General features: G+C 53.3%; 8 protein-coding genes across 8 annotated transcripts; 4 read left to right on the top strand and 4 right to left on the bottom strand.

Moving 5' to 3' along the window:
- The first annotated feature begins 1781 nt into the window (after positions 1–1781).
- VE01_10141 (uncharacterized protein) lies at positions 1782–3521 on the top strand. Its single transcript, XM_018279548.2, has 2 exons — positions 1782–2392; positions 2489–3521. The coding sequence occupies exons 1-2, from the start codon at positions 1942–1944 to the stop codon at positions 3160–3162; spliced, it is 1125 nt and encodes a 374-aa protein (XP_018125614.2). The 5' UTR covers positions 1782–1941; the 3' UTR covers positions 3163–3521.
- Positions 3522–5020: 1499 nt separating this feature from the next.
- On the top strand, positions 5021–6215 carry VE01_10140 (uncharacterized protein; the record flags this gene model as incomplete). The annotated part of the gene is made up of 2 exons (XM_018279547.1): positions 5021–5170; positions 5262–6215. 2 exons carry the CDS (start codon positions 5021–5023, stop codon positions 6213–6215), a joined length of 1104 nt encoding a protein of 367 aa, XP_018125615.1.
- Positions 6077–7878, bottom strand: VE01_10139 (uncharacterized protein). Its single transcript, XM_018279546.2, has 4 exons — positions 7529–7878; positions 7371–7472; positions 7011–7317; positions 6077–6952 (listed from the first exon to the last, which is right to left on the bottom strand). Exons 1-4 carry the CDS (start codon positions 7830–7832, stop codon positions 6265–6267), a joined length of 1401 nt encoding a protein of 466 aa, XP_018125613.1. The 5' UTR covers positions 7833–7878; the 3' UTR covers positions 6077–6264.
- A 673-nt stretch (positions 7879–8551) lies between these two features.
- On the top strand, positions 8552–12389 carry VE01_10138 (uncharacterized protein). The gene is made up of 5 exons (XM_018279545.2): positions 8552–9337; positions 9463–9898; positions 9991–10558; positions 10612–11738; positions 11812–12389. The coding sequence occupies exons 1-5, from the start codon at positions 9219–9221 to the stop codon at positions 11977–11979; spliced, it is 2418 nt and encodes an 805-aa protein (XP_018125612.1). The 5' UTR covers positions 8552–9218; the 3' UTR covers positions 11980–12389.
- A 335-nt stretch (positions 12390–12724) lies between these two features.
- On the bottom strand, positions 12725–13042 carry VE01_10137 (uncharacterized protein; the record flags this gene model as incomplete). The annotated part of the gene is made up of 2 exons (XM_018279544.1): positions 12725–12813; positions 12895–13042. The coding sequence occupies 2 exons, from the start codon at positions 13040–13042 to the stop codon at positions 12725–12727; spliced, it is 237 nt and encodes a 78-aa protein (XP_018125594.1).
- A 631-nt stretch (positions 13043–13673) lies between these two features.
- On the bottom strand, positions 13674–14039 carry VE01_10136 (uncharacterized protein; the record flags this gene model as incomplete). Its single annotated transcript, XM_018279543.1, has 1 exon — positions 13674–14039. One exon carries the CDS (start codon positions 14037–14039, stop codon positions 13674–13676), a length of 366 nt encoding a protein of 121 aa, XP_018125611.1.
- Positions 14040–14315: 276 nt separating this feature from the next.
- Positions 14316–14873, bottom strand: VE01_10135 (uncharacterized protein; the record flags this gene model as incomplete). Its single annotated transcript, XM_018279542.1, has 1 exon — positions 14316–14873. One exon carries the CDS (start codon positions 14871–14873, stop codon positions 14316–14318), a length of 558 nt encoding a protein of 185 aa, XP_018125610.1.
- A 414-nt stretch (positions 14874–15287) lies between these two features.
- Positions 15288–16631, top strand: TMA22 (Translation machinery-associated protein 22). The gene is made up of 4 exons (XM_018279541.2): positions 15288–15583; positions 15639–15658; positions 15805–15892; positions 16013–16631. Exons 1-4 carry the CDS (start codon positions 15523–15525, stop codon positions 16438–16440), a joined length of 597 nt encoding a protein of 198 aa, XP_018125609.1. The 5' UTR covers positions 15288–15522; the 3' UTR covers positions 16441–16631.
- The last annotated feature ends 563 nt before the right edge of the window (positions 16632–17194 follow it).

The following is a 17194-nucleotide window of genomic DNA, read 5'->3' as shown; positions in this document are numbered from 1 at the left end:
ACGCGCACGGCGTCATCGGCATCGGCATCTCCAGTTCCGACAGGGCTATGCTGCGACTAGTTAGCTACCACCAGTCGAGTCGTGATGTGTGATGGGTGGGTAGGCCGGCATGTTTGGGTGGGGGGGCTTGGCGGGAGATAAGGTTGGGTTGGTGGTGGGTTGGTGGGTGATGGTGGCGCAGCAGCAGCGGAAGGAGGATGATGGGCGGGCGTGTTCGAGAAGGAGTGGATTGAGTTGTTGCGGGTATTGGGGATTGATTGCTGTTGTTTATTTGGAATTGGGCGTGTTGACAGTAGTGCCCTGTACTGTGTGTACTGTTGAGTATGCGGGGTGGACGGTGAGAGGGTGAGGCGTATTTCCATGGGTGGCTTTGAGGTGTTTACCACCCGTACTGTGAGCACTGAGTACAGTACTGAGGCTATCTCTACTACCTCAGTCGAGTACTGTATGAGGCTATTCCGCCTCAAAATCCCTCTCCCCTCGCACCTTCCTCTTCCTGTTCTCCTAGCCCATATTAGCCCATCTCACTCCCACCACCACCACCACATGACTCTCTCACTTTTCCCACACACTCACACACACTATACAGCTAACTGACTCCTGCGCAGCAAACTCTAGCGGCACAGCAAAAGTCTGGATCCCACACCCACCACACCACCAGCACCCCCTACCTACGTCACAACTGCCGCCGTGCCAAGGATCAGCCACGATGCTCACCCATGGAGGCTGTTACATAACCAATCCCCAGGGATAGAGATGCCATGCCCATGCATGCCAGCCATTCTGTACGGTTCTCGCACGGGGTGGGGGGATGCGCGATCTTCCATGGTGGTGGTGGTGGTGGTGTACCCCTTGGTGTTTGGGCTGTGTTTCTGGTGTTTCTGGTGTTTCTGCTGTTTCTTTGTCGTGGTGATAGGCCAATTGGGGGGAGGGGAGGGGGGTGTTTCTTGTGTCGCTGGGAGGCGGATGGGGTGGTAGCCGTGCGCGCTGTCAGTGTTGGTGGAGTGTGTTTGTATGGCAGGTATGGGGAGGTACGGAGGGAGAGAGGGGGATGGAGGGGAGGACAGATGGAGGGGAACTGCTGTATGTACTGTGTACCTGTACTGTATCGTGCTGTAGGTGCAAACAGCATCGAATACACACAACAGCAAACAGCACCAACAGTAACAATCTCACACGTCTACCTGCATCGAATACCTGAATCGTATACCCCGTCCATCGTATACCGTACACCGCATCCCATACCACATGCCCATCACATTCCTTTTCCCTTCCGCTCCATCCGTCTCATCCTCAATCCCACGCGTATTCCCTCCCTATTCCCTCACCTTTCACTCACCATTCACCACTCATCTCCCTCCCTGACACCTGGCATACTCCTAGGCATTCTTCTCCAACATCGGCACGGCTCCAGTACTTTCCGTCATCATCTCAGCGGTTAATCACAGCCTCGCGCGCAGTGGAGACAGGCTTGCCCCGTTCCTCCCCTCGTACTCTCGTACACTACGGGATTAGGGGATCTATCCGCATACGCGGCAACAGTCTTCTCCACTCTCCACTCCTGTCCTGTAGCACTCCCTGTACCCCCCAAGCCACCAAGAGACCACCAAGGAACACCAAACGACACCAGAGCCACCACGGACAGAGCTTTCCCCGCACAATACTTCCCAATAGGGTGCTCTGACCACTATTACCACAGGAAGTACCACACAAGGCTGCCATCCATCCCTGCACACCCACCAATCACTTCTTGGCCGCTTGGCCTCCTTCACATAGCAACCATCGCACCACTACTTAAATCCCCAGTTTCCCCCCTCATCGTCTCATATCACACAAGGACTAATATACCCCCCGTTTCATCTCACAAAACACCCATAAACAACCACTTCGCCTCCAATTCACCCCTCATCTTTCACCTTCCAACACAACACTCACCCTTTGATGACCGACCTGCACCCAACAATGTCCGACAACACCACCTCCTCTGCCGCCCCCCTGGCCGCCCCCTCCACCGACATTACCAAACCCTCCAACGGCGCTGGCTACCAACGCCCCGCCAACGTCGGCGGTGCCAGCCGACTGATCAACGTCGAGCCTCCCCGCCGCGAAGACCTGCAGCCGAGCTATGCGCAGAACCTTGTCGGCGAGAGCGAGCAGGGCACGCACGGGTGGTACGGGTCGATGATCAACACGCTCGGGAACTGCATTGGTACCTTTGGTGCGGTTCCGTGCTGTATTATCTGCCCGAATCCGTATAAGCCGGTGTCGCAGGGGAATGTGGGGTTGGTGACGAAGTTTGGGAGGTTTTATCGCGCGGTGGATCCGGGGTTGGTCAAGATTAATCCGTTGAGTGAGAGGTTGATTCAGGTGGATGTTAAGATCCAGATAGTTGGTACGTCTTTCCCTTCCCCCCTTTCAAACAAAGGGATTTCAGATTCCCACCCTACAATGATAGGACCCTTGAATACAGCTTATTAACCCCCCACAGAGGTCCCAAAACAAGTCTGCATGACCAAAGACAACGTAACCCTCCACCTCACCTCCGTAATCTACTACCACATCACCTCCCCCCACAAAGCCGCCTTCGGCATCTCCAACGTCCGCCAAGCCCTCATCGAGCGCACCCAAACCACCCTCCGCCACGTCGTCGGCGCCCGCGTCCTCCAAGACGTCATCGAGCGCCGCGAAGAGATCGCCCAGTCCATCGGCGAGATCATCGAAGACGTCGCCGCCGGCTGGGGCGTCAAGGTCGAGAGTATGTTGATCAAGGACATGATTTTCTCCAACGAGCTCCAGGACTCCCTATCCATGGCCGCGCAGTCCAAGCGTATTGGAGAATCCAAGGTCATCGCCGCCCGCGCCGAAGTCGAGTCCGCCAAACTCATGCGCCAGGCTGCTGATATCCTGTCCTCCGCCCCGGCAATGCAGATCCGCTACCTGGAGGCGATGCAGGCCATGGCCAAGAGCGCGAACAGCAAGGTCATCTTCCTGCCTGGTCCGGCGAATGTGGCCTCCCAGATGGCGATGGCGGATAGTGTTGGGGAGGGGTCGGCGGCGAATGGGGGGAAGAGAATCGTGGAGGGGGTGGAGACGAGCGACTTTGGAGGTGCGGACCCGCATTTTTCTCAGGCTATTAGGGCGGATGTTATTGAGCATATGTGAGGTGTGTGTGCTAACTAGGGGGTGGTTTAGCTTGGTCTACGTGAGAGCTGTTGCCTACGGGTGATGGGTGCTACCCCCTCGAATGCGACTGCGACTGAGATGATGATTGGGGGATGGGGGTAATGGACAACAAGGCGATGGATAATGGGGATGGGGGATAATTGGTTTTATGGACGGCGAGTTGTTTGGAATGGAATGGATGGATGGAAGGACGGATACCCCCTCAGTCATTTTTTGTTAATCTTTATTTTTCGTTGTGATTCGAAGTTATACCGCGGTGCTATTACCCAACGACAGAGACAGAGTGTAGGAGACAGAGAAATCGCGCGCGCAATGATACCACCTTCCTTGTCTTTATCAATGATATTCTTCTACTGCCGTGACGTTAAATGTGATGAGGTGTGCGAAGCTGTTATCGGATGAAACTCCCTGTTCTCAAAAAATGCTACTGAGATGTTGCTAATGATGCCGAGACGTCGCTGAGATGTTACTGACCCGCTGCTGAGCCGTCATCGAACTTTCCCGTCTCCTGCAGAAAGTGATAAACCCCCTTCCCTTCCCATCCCCTTATAATCCCACCCCTCCCGCCCCCTTAGATCGCTTTCCCCCACACAACCCCCCCTTCCCTTCCACCCCCTTATAAAACCACCCCCACCCACCCCCCATCGCTTACCTCCCTATATAAAGCCCCCTAAGCGCTCCCCCCCCCATGAACCACAACAGATGCCTGTCCTCCTGGTCAAGCGGTAAGGTATAGATGCCACACACTCTCTGTAGGAGGAGGGTGTAATCAATGACCTAGCCCTCGGGTTCGAGCCCCGTTCAGCTAGGAACCTTTCCGGTGATGCCCTACACGTCACTTCGGCTGTTCCACGTTTCGTGGCTTAGTGCAGTATGAGCATTTGACGTTTCTTGTTCTTTGAATTGAAGATTCGTTGATAGTACTGTGCCTTTCATTTTTGGTCTTTTTTTGCCGTTTTTTTTGGGGGGGGGCCTTTGACGAGACCTTTGGCGAGGGGGGGGTTACTGGTGTGTTCTCGCGTGGTTTTTCTTTGAGGCATTCTTCTGGCATATTCGCCTGCGGTTTCTTTGAGAGATACCTTGGGGGGTGTTTGGCTGGATTGGGGAAATAATCTCTCATTGGCTAGGGCGTGTGAAAGCTGACCCCCCCTCCTTTTATTCAGAGAGATACCATACAATTAGAACCAGGTATAAAGAAAACTACAATTCACCCACGATATTGCAAATACATGATGCATATGCCATAATTCTTTAAGCCGTCTTTGGGGTCTTACCCGATTAGGAAGCCAATCTCTTATTGGCTACATGTATGAAAATTAGCCCCCGTGCGTTTATTAAGAGGGGTATGGAATGAATTAGTTGGAACCTGTTTTGAGAGAACTGTAATTCACCTCCGACACTACAAATATGACACTACAAATATATATATGCCGCAATGCCTTGAGCCTCTTTGGGTCTTAACCTAATTAGGAAACTAATCTCTCATTGGCTGGAGGTGAGAAAGTCGGCCCCCATGCGTTTATTCGGATGGATATGCGTACGAATTAGTTGGAACCTGTTTTGAGGGAACTGCAATTCAACTGATAACACTGCAATGATTTGAATGATACAATGGGATAGCCCCGCTAAATCCTTTTATATCTCCGTTAATTCCATGACCACCTTCCAACGTAGTCTATGATGTGAGAACAAGGCGCATCTATAAGTATAAAGCATCCTTCCTGCCTCATCTTATACCATCTCTTCCCTCCTTCATCACCAGTCCCAATCCGCATTCTCCTCATAGCACCTCCCCTCAAACACCACCACATCCCCAATCAATTCCACCACCACAACCATGGCATCAACAACCACACATCCCGAGTTCAACGACCAGACCTCAGCCCTCGAGGTCGCCAAAGCATTCGCATCTGGAATAACCGGAAAGACCATCATCATAACAGGCGTGAACAAGAATGGCATCGGGTTCTCCACCGCCGAAGCATTCGTATGTCCATCCCTCCCTTCTCTCCCTTCCTCTCACCACTCCCATTTCCCCATCCAACATCCCACTAACCCAGCGTGCCCACACAACCCAGGCCTCCCAATCCCCCGCCCATCTCATCCTAGCAGGCCGTAATCCTTCAAAGATCCAAGAATGCATCGAAGCTCTCAAGTCCTCCTACCCCACCGTCAACTACCGCCCCCTCAACCTTGACCTCTCGAGCCAGAAATCCGTCCGCACCGCCGCCTCTGAGCTCCTCTACTGGTCCGACATCCCCACAATCGACATCCTCATAAACAGCGCAGGCGTGATGAACATCCCCTCCCGCACGCTGTCCGAGGACGGTATCGAGCTACATTTCGCCACCAACCATATCGGGCATTTTCTGTTTACCAATTTGATCATGCCGAAACTGATCGCTTCCGCTACCGCCGCTGCTGCCGCTGGCACTAAGGGTGCGACGCGCGTGATCAATGTTAGTTCGCTGTCACCAACGTTTGCGAGCATGCGGTGGAGTGATGTGAATTTCGATAAAGTGAATAAAACCCTCCCCGAGGCTGAGCAGCCTAATTACGACGTCCATCGGCAATGGGGCACCGTCTCCCCCGAGGACGCTTCATACCTCCCGCTAGAGGGGTATAACCAGAGTAAAGTAGCCAACATCCTCTTCGGCATCGGCCTAAACTCCCGTGTATTCGAAAAGCACGGAATCCTAAGCGTCGGTCTGCACCCAGGTATCATGCAGACGGAGCTGAGTCGTTCGACCTCAAAGGAGACCATTGAGGCAGTGGGAGCGTTGTTTGCGAGCGGGATGTTTAAGTTCCGCAGTCTAGATCAGGGGGCGGCGACGAGTTTGGTGGCCGCGCTTGATGGGGGGTTGAGGGCGGGGGAGGGGGGTGGGGAGGGGAGTGGGAGGGAGAATTGGGGGGCGTATTTGGTGGATTGTCAGATTAACGATAGGGCGAATCCGTTGGCGGTGTCGAGTGCGGAGGCGGAGAGGTTGTGGGGGTTGTCGGAGGAGCTGGTGGGGGAGAAGTTTGCTTGGTAGGGAGGGGGTTGGTGGCATCTGGATGGATGAGTGACTGTTGTTAGATACTTCAATGAAAGCATTCTTTGGACCCTTCTAAGGCTGAAGTCCACGCCAAGCGACCTTGCTGCTCATGCACAGCATTGATCCACGGGAGTTTGCTGACCCTATCGTGAACTTCCGACCAACTGTCAATCCCCGTCCTGTTCGTAAACTGGTTGATCACCGGGGCAAGCCATAATCTGCACGGGTCATCCGCAAGCCAAATACTACCAAGGCACATGAGCCATATCGCTAAATCATCATCGAGCTCTTGGGCGGAATCAAGGACTTCTTTGAGCCGCACAGTGACGAGGTCGTAGTCCATGATTCGGCGGCGGTCGTGTTGTAGGAAGAGGCTCATTGTGTAGATTACCAGTCCTATGTGGTATCCCGCTTCCACTAGAGATAGTGACATGTCGCTCTTGAGAGGGCGGAAGTGGATCAAGCGTGAGCAGATGGAGACGAGAATCTCCTGGAATGTAATGAGTCCGAGATGTCCCTCCCTTGCGGAGTCATTGAGAACTGCAGCAATGTCCAAGGCGTCAAGTAGTATATCCCGCAGATAGGGATCCAGCTTCTCACACTGAGTTGGCGGAATATCTGAGATCCGATTCCGCGCGAATCCCTTGGATTTAAGTGTGCTCTGGACTTTGGAAAAGCAGTCGCGGAAAAACAGCATCGGCTGCCCGGATTGAAGAGCATACGTTATGTCAATCCTTCAAACCAGTGTCAGTCAGCATCTATCATATTGATGGAGGAGTAGGTACTGCGCACTTGCAAATCTTCAGCAACAACGGCGGATTCCGCTCTAACTGCCCCAGTCCCCCGCGCAACTCAACCATCTTCTTCAGGCCCTCATAATGGATTTCAGCAGCTCTGTCCTCTTTCCGGACCTGCTCTTGGAGGATGAGCATGAGGATGATTCCGATGGTCGTATCTGACAGTGCTTCCTGGCTCTCTAGCCTCTTCCGGATGAGGACGAAGGTTTGGGAGACGTGGTAGAAAGCTTCGGGTGAACTGAGGTTGCCGCCTAGGAAGAATCCGTTGCAGGCTTCCATGAGGGCCATACTGCAGTGGGATGCTGATTGTGTGGTTAGCTGAGAATGGACATCAAGACTGGGATACAAATCTTACCCCCTTCGTCGGTGAGAAGAACGCCTAGCCATTGTATCTTAGCTTCATCTGGTGAAAACCCAAAGTGGGAAGGGTACAGTTTCTCTATTATATGGTTGAAGACTAAGATTCGTCTTAGTGGTTATCTCGAGGTTTCTACCTAGGTAGCTTAGGCTCACATTGGTTGACGACTTTGATTGAATGCGGCGTGAGCTCGATGGGGAACCTGAAGGTGAGAAATACGCTTCCGAGGTTCCTAGAGACCTGCATGGAAATGCCGGTAGGATCTTCATCTCTGCGTGACCCCTGGAGAGTGCGTTGAGTGGCCTTGTGATTCGGAGGTGGCCAACTGCTGGAGAGATTAAGCCGCGACTGCCGGTGAATGGTCCGTCGGGCGTTCTTGCCTTTCATTACATGGCTGCGAATCGACTTCCTTGCAGTACTGTCGATATTTGCGCCGTCTACAAACTGGAAACTCTTCATGGCGGGGTTGAGTGGCGTATGCGGCTCGCTTTCTGTTAAAGAAGCATGGTCAGGGGAGATGGATGTTGGTGTAGGAAGGGTCTGTGGAGTTAAGCTCAAACTCCGCGTTTTACCCACAGATAGGTAGAGAGAGAGAGTTTCACACGTAGCAATGCCACTTTTGCTGTCTTTGTATATTGATACTTCTTATGCTATAATATAAATGTGAAGGGGTCTATATTGTTAAGTAATGTTTTATTCCTCATTTCGAAACATAATTCCTAAAAACCGTAATGTTATTTTATCACTTTTATTTATTTCTGTCCACAATCTGTAAATATGGTATCACTTTTTTAAAATATACCATGCGAATTCACACCTCTCCCTAGCCCCCAAAAATCATTATTAAACAGCCATCGCAGTATATAATAGAGTCTCAGTGCATCATATATCCCAACAAGTTCCCACAGTTCTCTCGGCGCCTATATAAATCCCGTCCACCACGTTCCCGTCGTCTAGATAGATCACGTTACCTCCCCACCACAACCACTGCCCATCACCACCACAACCTGTTTCTCCAACCCACCACGCACCACTCACCCGGCGATAACGGTCGGCGTTAAGCCCTCCCATCATTCCTCCCCCCTAACTCGCCCATCACTGGTTACCTGTAGTCGATAATAAACCGTAGAATGACTCACCTCCATCCCCTCTTCCTACAGTAAAAACTAAAACATAAACCACTTTTCCGGCGGCTGGAGCAAAAATAAGAGGGGACGTCATCACGTACCACATGCAATCTTTCAGGATTGGCTACAGTAGCTGTGTTGGTGCGGGGATCGGGGATTTCTGATGGGGGAGGATCTGGATCCTGCTGACAAAGCCAGCCACGGTGGGAGGGCTGACACGCTAAGACGTTGGGGGCCTGGCGCAACAGTTTGGTGTAAGTGGGGATTGGAGTGGAGGATTGAGCGATCTGACGGGTTGGGTGGTGGGTGTGTGTGGGTGCTGAGCTAACGTTGACGACCGCTGTGTTGTTGGATGAGAGAGAGTAGGGATTTCGATCTTTCTTTCTCTTACTACTCTTACGATTCTCGATTCTCGATATTCGCATCTTCGATCCTATTTACGACGTCTACGAGGTCATAGGCTCAGGCAGTACAGCATCGAAGGACGGGCGCATAACCTGCGACGCACGATAAGAGAGTGGAGAGGAAACGTAGCGCATCTGCCTTGCGCCCGTACCACTCACAAGCAGCAAGCAGCATTTGTCGCGCAAATTCTTAAGATCGAGAAAGCACATTTACTGTAGGGAGATTACAGGCTTCGCCACCTGTGCGCATAGATACGGCATCTGCGCATATCTACCTACGACCGGAACGAGAAAGTCACTACACAAAACAGAACATGTCGCCGACGCCCCCTTCGACGGGGTCGTCCACGGGGAATTCCCCGGATACGCAGTATCGCGTGGTGAGGAAGAGGAATAGAGTCCCGTTGTCGTGTGCGCCGTGTAGGCATAAGAAGTGCGTTTTTGCCTCCCCGCTGTCTCAGGCCCCTCTTTAACCCGTCATTCCTCACTTCTCTTTCATAACTCCCCCCACCAAACTTCCACTGTATTTTGAGCAGAGACTAATCCACCCACCAACAGACTGAAATGCAATCGCTCGATCCCCTGTGAGAACTGCATCCGCCGCGGTGACGCTGCTGGTTGCGCCTATGCGGCCCCAGGCCCGCGTCGCAAAGCTGCCCCCGCCGGCTCCTCACCAGACGACATGCAGAACCGGATCGATCGCCTCGAAGGGCTCGTTCTCTCACTAATGACGAACGGCTCGAATGCACCAGGACCGACAGCAGCAGTGGCGGCGGTGGCGAGCGAGAGGAGTGGGAGTACCAGTACGAGCACAGCGGTGGATGATGGGGAGATGGAGAAGATTAAGGAGGAGGAGGACGACGGGGACGGAGAGGAAGGGGGAGAAAGCGATGTGGACGCAGTGGCAAATTCGTTTGGGGTGTTGAAAGTCGATGCGGAGACAGAGAAGACGATGTATATTGGAGATTCGCATTGGCACCTTGTGTTAGCTGACGTGAGTCTGCTTTTCCCCGTATTATCAGCGCTTTTGCTCTGCACCAGGGCGCGCTGGTTACGGTCGAATGAAACAGAGCTGACAGTTACTAGATCGCGGAAGTTCGCAATTACTTCACCAACCACAAACGCGAGCTCGATAACCAATACAAAAAAGTTAATGAAACGAGCGCCGCGCGCTGGATCCCGGATTTCATATTCCAAGGGCTGGCACCCGCGACGGAGGCAGAACTGCGCGCCGGCCTACCGCCTCGCGCAAAGATTGAGAAGCTCATTGCGCGCTTCTTCAACTCGCTCGATCCGTTCGTGCAAATGCTGCACCACAAGACGTTCCATGAGCGGCTCGAGGCGTTTTTCGCGGACCCGAAGAGCCAGAGTTTGGCGTGGATTGGGCTGCTCTATGCGACGCTGACGCTAGCGATGCTGAGTTATAGTAAGGTTGGGGATGAGCCGCCGGAGTGGAAGGGGCGGACGAATGAGCTGGCGGCGGAGTATCGGGGAAGGACGGTCCAGTCGCTGGCGACGAGCGATTATACAAGGCCGAATGTGTATACGGTCGAGACGCTTGTTCTGTATGTACATGCGGAGTACAGTAGTAGACTTGATGTCGATTTCGGGCTGTATCTCGTTGTAGGCACAGTCGTCCAGGTTGCGATGAGAAGTACCCCTCCCTCCCCCCTCCCTGCAGAAAAAATAAACTAACTACTCCCTCAGTGGGATACCACCGCGACGCCTCTCAATTCACCAGCGTCTCCCCCTATGAAGCCGAGATGCGGCGCCGCGTGTGGCTCATAATCCGCCAAATCGACATCATCTTCTCCGCGCAACTCACCCTCCCCAACCTCATCAAGTCCTGCGACTGCGACACCCAACTCCCGCGTAACATCTTCGACGACGAATTCAGCACCTCCTCCACCTCTATCCCCCCCGCCCGTCCCCCCACCGAAGCAACACCCATGTCCTCCATCCTCGCCAAGGGCCGCCTCGTCCTCATGCTAGGAGCCATAATCGAAGAAACACAATCCGTCTCCGGCCCCCATGCCTCCTACGACACAATCATGAAGTGGGACGCCCGCATCCGCTCCGCGCGCATGACCATGGAACCACACCTCCGCTTCCGATCCCTCGAAGAATCGGCTCTAGACCCCTCCTCGCTCATCCTCCAGCGCTTCTACATCGAAGTCCTGCACCAAAAGACCATCTGCGTCCTCCATCGCCGCTTCATCGCGCGCGCACGCACGAATCCCCGGTACACGTACTCGCGCCGCGCATCCGTTGATGCCGCCATGGCACTCCTCCGCATCCAGGCCACACTGCACCGTGAAGCCCAACCAGGGGGCAGGATCAGCGAAGTGATGTGGCGTCTCACGGCCCTCCAAAAGCACGATTTCCTCCTGGGCGCCATGATCGTCTCCCTCGACCTCAACCATGACCGCGGTGGCGGGCCCCACACCTTCTGGACCGCGGAGCAGCGCGCCGACATGCTATCATCCCTAGAAACCGCGATGGCGATCTGGGAGGGCGACCAGGCAGCCAGCATGGACTCGTATAAGGGCGCCAAGGTACTAAAGATTATGGTTGACAAACTTAAGGCGCAGCAGAATGAGGTGAATCAGGAGGTGGATGAGGAGATGCATCCGGAGCACTCAGCGGCGATGACGCTGGGGATGCTGTCGAGTGGCGGGGTTGCGGCGCCGCCGGCGTTCGTGGCGCCTAGTCCGGGGAGATGGGGGGAGGGGTTTGGAGCGCCTATGGAGGGGGTGGCAGGGGGTGAGTTGGGGCAGTATTGGGGGGTTGGGGGAGGGGCGAGTTTGACTGACTTGCCTGATAATTTGGACTGGGTGAGTTTGAATCTACAGCTCTGACTGTCTTGTTTTTTTATCAGTGGTGGTTTGCTAACTGTAGTGTTATTAGGCCGCTTGGGACCAGTACGTTCAGATGGGCAGCGCCGTCGACCCTAGCCTACCTTACTTCCCGGGCGTGTATGATGCCAATGCGCCGGAGATGCAGATGGATCCCACGTCCGGGACGGGCTTCGGCGACGGCGTCTTCATGGGCGCGCATACCCCTGGTAGAGGGTAAGGGGCTTATCCTCACCGTTGACACTGCAAGTTCTCAGCTGAGAAGCGGGGATTTATATTGAAGAGACGCTGGATAGATGGATCGAATGGGACGAGATAGGGATGTAGACAAGCAGGGTCCCGGATATACCGGATTCCCTCTTGGTTCCCTGATAAGATGACCGGTGTGTGCGTCATCAAGGCGTTTATTGGGTCGGCTGGGACGGCTGGCTGGGGTAAGTGTATTACTACGAAACCTGAAGGATTGGGAAGGAGATTTCTCCACACTTGGGCGGGTAAAATGGGAATATATGGGAAACGGGATGCAGCTGAGCATGGGATATTTACTGGGGTGCAGAGTGGCTGGGATATGCAGGGGGAGAGGGATTTATGGGGATTTTTGATGGCTTATTTGCTGTGGGGAAAGCGGGGGCGGGGAGGGAAGGGGGACGTAATAAGCTTACTAGCTAGAGCGGAGTGGCAGAGTTGTAGATTAGGTGTATGGAAATATCTCCTCTTGCAGGTGGGTGTGCCTTTGATAAGACAGTGTGGCGCTTATGTGCTCGAGAGTTGACGGTGGTCATACCAGTGAGAGAATCGGTGTGTTGCAACCTTCACGTCAAGAGCAAGCTACAGAACGCATCTTCAAGAGGAGTAACACAAGTCTTCATATAGCTGCAGCTACTCAACCAACGGCCCTGGTCCTCTATTTACTTCACCACCTGCCCGCCCCGTTTCAACACACGTCTTAACTTCACACCCCCGATTTAAGCATCGCAGCACCCAGTCTCAATGCAAAGAATGAAGCAAGTCGCCTGGCTAATACCGCAGTTGTGGTCAGGAGGGCATGGGATGTCTAATTTGATATTAGGATTCTGCTCCACCACATATAGGGGTTGAGAAAGGACTGGGTATAGGAATGATAGGGGGTACTCACCGTTCCAGCAATAGTCCTCGCAAGCAGCGCAGTCGTCATAAGCGCAAGCACGTTCGACGAGCGGAGAGGCAGCGGAGGTATCGACGGGGGACGCGAGGACAGTGGTGAGGACGGCGGAGAGGCCGAGGAGGATGGTGGTGAATTGCATGGTTGCTGTTGGGGTTTGGGGCTTGGAGTGGTAGTGTGGGTTGTTGATGTGATGATGAGGAGGATGGTTTTTTGGAAAATGACGGAGGAGATGGGGGGGGGGTTTTATAGACTTTTGGAGATGGGCGTTGATAATTACCTATTTATGAACATTGACGGAGGTTTGGAACTTGGTTGTTTTCCTGCTTCAGCTTCTTTGCGGTTCCGTATGGCCAAAGGAGAGGGCAGCCTGCAGACCGCGCAGGGCAGTGCGTGGTCTGTGAAGGCTGCGGTCCACGAGTATCAGCGCGTCGTGCCGACTCCCAGCGGCCAAGAGAGATTAAGCTTACTCCGTTCTAGCATTGTTTATGCCTAAATGCCACTAAGCACTATAACCATAAAAGATAACAATCGCCAGGAAGTTTTGTCATAAAAACCAAGTCTCAGACATCACGGTTGTAAGCTGACAAGGAGAGTCTCCAAAAATCCCACCAATAAGTTTGATATTGCAGGGTTCGTTTGTCCGGAAGGATTCTACTGCTTGTTGAGCCGGGATATTCTTAATATACTAGTATATTGCATACGAACATCACTTCTTAAACCGCTAAACTGATGACCAGCCTCTCTTTCTCGCAATCTAAATCCCACCTAAGTCACGTCACCTCTATGCCCTGCAATGGTGGAGGTGCATTCTCTGACGACCCATTCAAAACCCAAATTACATATGGGACAAGTTCATGGGCAAGCTCGAGGAGCTCACGCACCTTCACTATACTCCCCAACTCGCCAATATCTGGCGCTATCTTATCCCTTCTAGTCCGGTCAAACTCCTCCGGGAGGAGCAGCGCCAGCCCAAGCACACTATTCCTTGTAGCTCCTAGGTACGAGAGTCCGTCTATCATCTTCATATTATGCCGGTAGCTCGCCCATCTATTCTCAAAAATATTCTCGTCCAAATGACGACGACGTTCCGAGAAAATGCCTATAAGCGTCTCATTCCGCTCCGCTGCATCAGACATGCTGGACGTGCCGAGAATAGCTGTAATCTGGCATATATTTGCTCTCCAGCGATAGATGTCTTTGTTGATCTGTATCAAAGCCCCTCTAAGAGTGCTTTCTGGTAACGGTCCAGACCCCTATATCGTCCGTAACGCCCGAAAACGATACCCTACACGCCGAAGATTCTCCTCGCTACACATGAAGCTGATGAGCTGCTCAAGATGCGTTGGCTTCTTGGCAGGTTCTGCCTGCTTCTTGACCCATTCCTCGAACGATAACACCGGAGGAGCCTACTCTCATTGCTTCTTTTTCTTGGGCTCAGCTCTATGGGGATGCGACTGGATCTGGAAAGTTGCAGTATTAATCTGGGGCCTAACCCCATGGGGATGCGACTGGATCTGGGGAGGGGTAGTATGCATACTGGTCCCCCTCGACTGGTAGGTGACTTGTCGTACGGCTGGTGGGTGCTGTTCTATCCCGATAACCTCAGCGGCCTTCTCCCTCCGTGCTGCCTGTCTGTAGGCAGCCCAGGCCGGAGATCTGCTTCCTACAACAGCCTCCTGATGAGGCTGCTGCTCTATCCAAACAGCCTCTATGGCCTTCCCCCTCCGTGCTGCCTGTCTGTGGGCAGCCCAGGCTGGAGACCTACTTCCCACAACAGCCTCCTGATGAGGCTGTTGTGGGAAGTGGGCAGTAGCCTCCTGACGAGGTTGTTGGGGGAAGTGGGCAGTAGCATCCTGACGGGGCTGTTGTGGGAAGTAGGCAGGGGCCTCCTGATGAGGCTGTTGTGGCGCCCCCCTATCATCCCCATTAAGGAGTTCCGACAGGGGAACATTTTGTCTCCTAGAAGCCATGGATGGGATCGGCTGCTAAGAAGTAACAGATGTCGCAGCTACTTTCGTAGGTCTTAGATACGTGTTGGGAGTAACTGCGGGATACAGGGAACTACACACAAAATCGCGTGAGAATCTCCAGTTCCCGTAATCGATCCCTACGGGCAGCCAGACAGAGGCTTTAGCAATAGAATACAGTGAATAGAATAACATAATCAATTGCAGTTACTAACCAATCTAGGGGTCTACGTACGCTATTTGTAGGCCTGTCAAACCCCGAGAAATTAGGCTTCCTCAGCCTAGCTAAAACTGAGGCATTGGGCTGAAACCCATCCCGATACTCTGACCAACCGGGGAGCCGAACAGTCCCCCCGAGAAAACCTATCATTTTGGGCGTATCCCCATGAGAACATCCGTTTCCCCCAACAATACGGAGGAGAGCGCTGTGGTGATAATAAACAAGAAATAGCCTCGCCTCCACACACTCCTAGTGCGGCAGTTTACCGCCTTCCCGCCCCTCCGCCCCACCAAAAGCACCAGCACCCTTCTAACTGGCTTCCAAGCGCCACACGAGCACAACTACCCCTCCATCCACAACCCCTCCATAGCGAAAACAACAACAACCCACCAACCACCCAAACCACCACAAGAGCCATCACAGCAACCCGCGATGGCAGATACGGAAACGGCACCGCTTGAGCCACAGGCTAGACATATTGTGTATTGTGGCGGTACGTCTCTTGCTCTCTTTCCTTGTCGGGTGTACGTAAACTGACGTATGGATAGTCTGCACGCTGCCACCTGAGGTATGGACACACCCCAGCAACCCCCCAGGATCTCCCAGCATCGACCGCCGAGACGGAGACAAGGTTGCTGAGACGGGAGACTGGACAACCCCGAGATAGTCGGGGCAGAAGTGTGCAGGATAAGCTGACAAGTGTGGTGGGAATAGTACTGCGAGTTCGGCGGGACGACGAAGAAATGCAAGGAATGGCTTGAGGAGAACCATCCCGACATGTCCGAAAAGATTTACTCCGCTGGTACGTCCTCCCATACCCCTCGTCCATCCCCAGCCCTCACCTTCTTCACATACCCCAGCTTTTCAGCTCTCAACATACTCTACTCTACCAAAGCCCACAAGCTAACCCCCTCCTCCCCAGACGCCCTCGAAGCCGCAACCTCCACCCTCTCCATTGACGCCCTCAAGCGCGCGACCAAAGACTCCGCCAAAAAAGCCGCCAAAGCCGCCCAAGCAGAACAAAAGCACGCCTCCGCCCTCGCCGCCTCCCGCATCATCATCAAGCGCGTCGAGCGCAACAAGCGCAAATACGTGACTGCAGTATCGGGTCTCGAAGCCTTCGGGCTGGAGTTGAAGAAGGTGAGCAAGGATTTCGGGAAGAAGTTTGCGACGGGGAGTAGTGTTACCAAGACAGCGAGTGGGGGGGAGGAGATTGTCGTCCAGGGTGATGTGAGTACGGAGATTGAGGACTTTTTGTTGGAGAAGTATGGGGATTTGGTGCCGGGGGATAATATTGAGTTGGTGGAGGATAAGAAGAAGAAGGGGGCGGGCGCGGCGCCCGGCCCGTAGGTGGGGGTGGTACTTGGGGGGGGGGGTAGATAGAAGAGGGGGTGGATGAAATTTATGGATTGGGTATAGGATCTAAGCTTTCGGTTTTAGAGGGGGCTGCGATGTGGTGAAAGATGTGTACTAAACGGGCCTAGATATGTATTGTAGGTCCCAAGAACCATGACTTGTTGATTTATTCCGTCCGCCTTGTCCTTCCTGGCTATCCTCTCTCGCTGCCATTCTGCTACACTCCTCCCCACCGTTTCTACGCCCCCCCTTTTCTTCTTCTTCCTCTTCCACTATCCGCTTTTATTAAGAGTTAGTAGAGCATGTAGTGCTGGGAGAAATTTTAGAGAGGTGCGAATGAATTTATTTTCGCTGATCCTATGTTTCACATCCGTTGAATTCTGGCCATAATGCCGTTGATCATTAACTCCATGTCCCAAACGCCTGCCGCTAACCCAGTCAAAAAACACAAAGTCGTATAGTCCCTTATCCAATATCCAATATATCCGTTTCCATCCATATCCCCTCCTCTTACGCGTCTAATTGCCAAGCCTTCGACAGTCGCTGTTTGCATAACCAGTGTGAGAATCAGCGGATGACAGACTACAACCCACGAATGTGGGGAATCAATGCCATATCCATCTCGAATCACCGTCGATGGTAGACTACAACCCACCTCTTTGAGATGGAGAATCAATACCATCGTGGCGACTTTGGCTCTATGCCTCCAGTAAGTGTCGTTAGACCGCAATGACGAGTATCGGTTTGT

This window comes from Pseudogymnoascus verrucosus, assembly GCF_001662655.1.
Source record: "Pseudogymnoascus verrucosus strain UAMH 10579 unplaced genomic scaffold scaffold_73, whole genome shotgun sequence".
NCBI lineage: Eukaryota > Fungi > Ascomycota > Leotiomycetes > Thelebolales > Thelebolaceae > Pseudogymnoascus > Pseudogymnoascus verrucosus.
This window is presented reverse-complemented; position numbering and strand designations above follow the sequence as displayed.

Bases quoted from the DNA above. Each gene is read 5' to 3' on its own strand.
- VE01_10138 (XM_018279545.2), top strand. From the start codon at position 9,219: ATGTCGCCGACGCCCCCTTCGACGGGGTCGTCCACGGGGAATTCCCCG. The intron at 9,338-9,462 runs GTGCGTTTTTGC...ACCCACCAACAG, and splicing joins GCGCCGTGTAGGCATAAGAA to ACTGAAATGCAATCGCTCGA. The intron at 9,899-9,990 runs GTGAGTCTGCTT...GACAGTTACTAG, and splicing joins GGCACCTTGTGTTAGCTGAC to ATCGCGGAAGTTCGCAATTA.
- VE01_10139 (XM_018279546.2), bottom strand. From the start codon at position 7,832: ATGAAGAGTTTCCAGTTTGTAGACGGCGCAAATATCGACAGTACTGCA. The intron at 7,473-7,528 runs GTGAGCCTAAGC...GACGAATCTTAG, and splicing joins AATCAAAGTCGTCAACCAAT to TCTTCAACCATATAATAGAG. The intron at 6,953-7,010 runs GTGCGCAGTACC...ACTGGTTTGAAG, and splicing joins TTGTTGCTGAAGATTTGCAA to GATTGACATAACGTATGCTC.
- TMA22 (XM_018279541.2), top strand. From the start codon at position 15,523: ATGGCAGATACGGAAACGGCACCGCTTGAGCCACAGGCTAGACATATT. The intron at 15,584-15,638 runs GTACGTCTCTTG...ACGTATGGATAG, and splicing joins ACATATTGTGTATTGTGGCG to TCTGCACGCTGCCACCTGAG. The intron at 15,659-15,804 runs GTATGGACACAC...TGGTGGGAATAG, and splicing joins TCTGCACGCTGCCACCTGAG to TACTGCGAGTTCGGCGGGAC.
- VE01_10141 (XM_018279548.2), top strand. From the start codon at position 1,942: ATGACCGACCTGCACCCAACAATGTCCGACAACACCACCTCCTCTGCC. The intron at 2,393-2,488 runs GTACGTCTTTCC...AACCCCCCACAG, and splicing joins TGTTAAGATCCAGATAGTTG to AGGTCCCAAAACAAGTCTGC.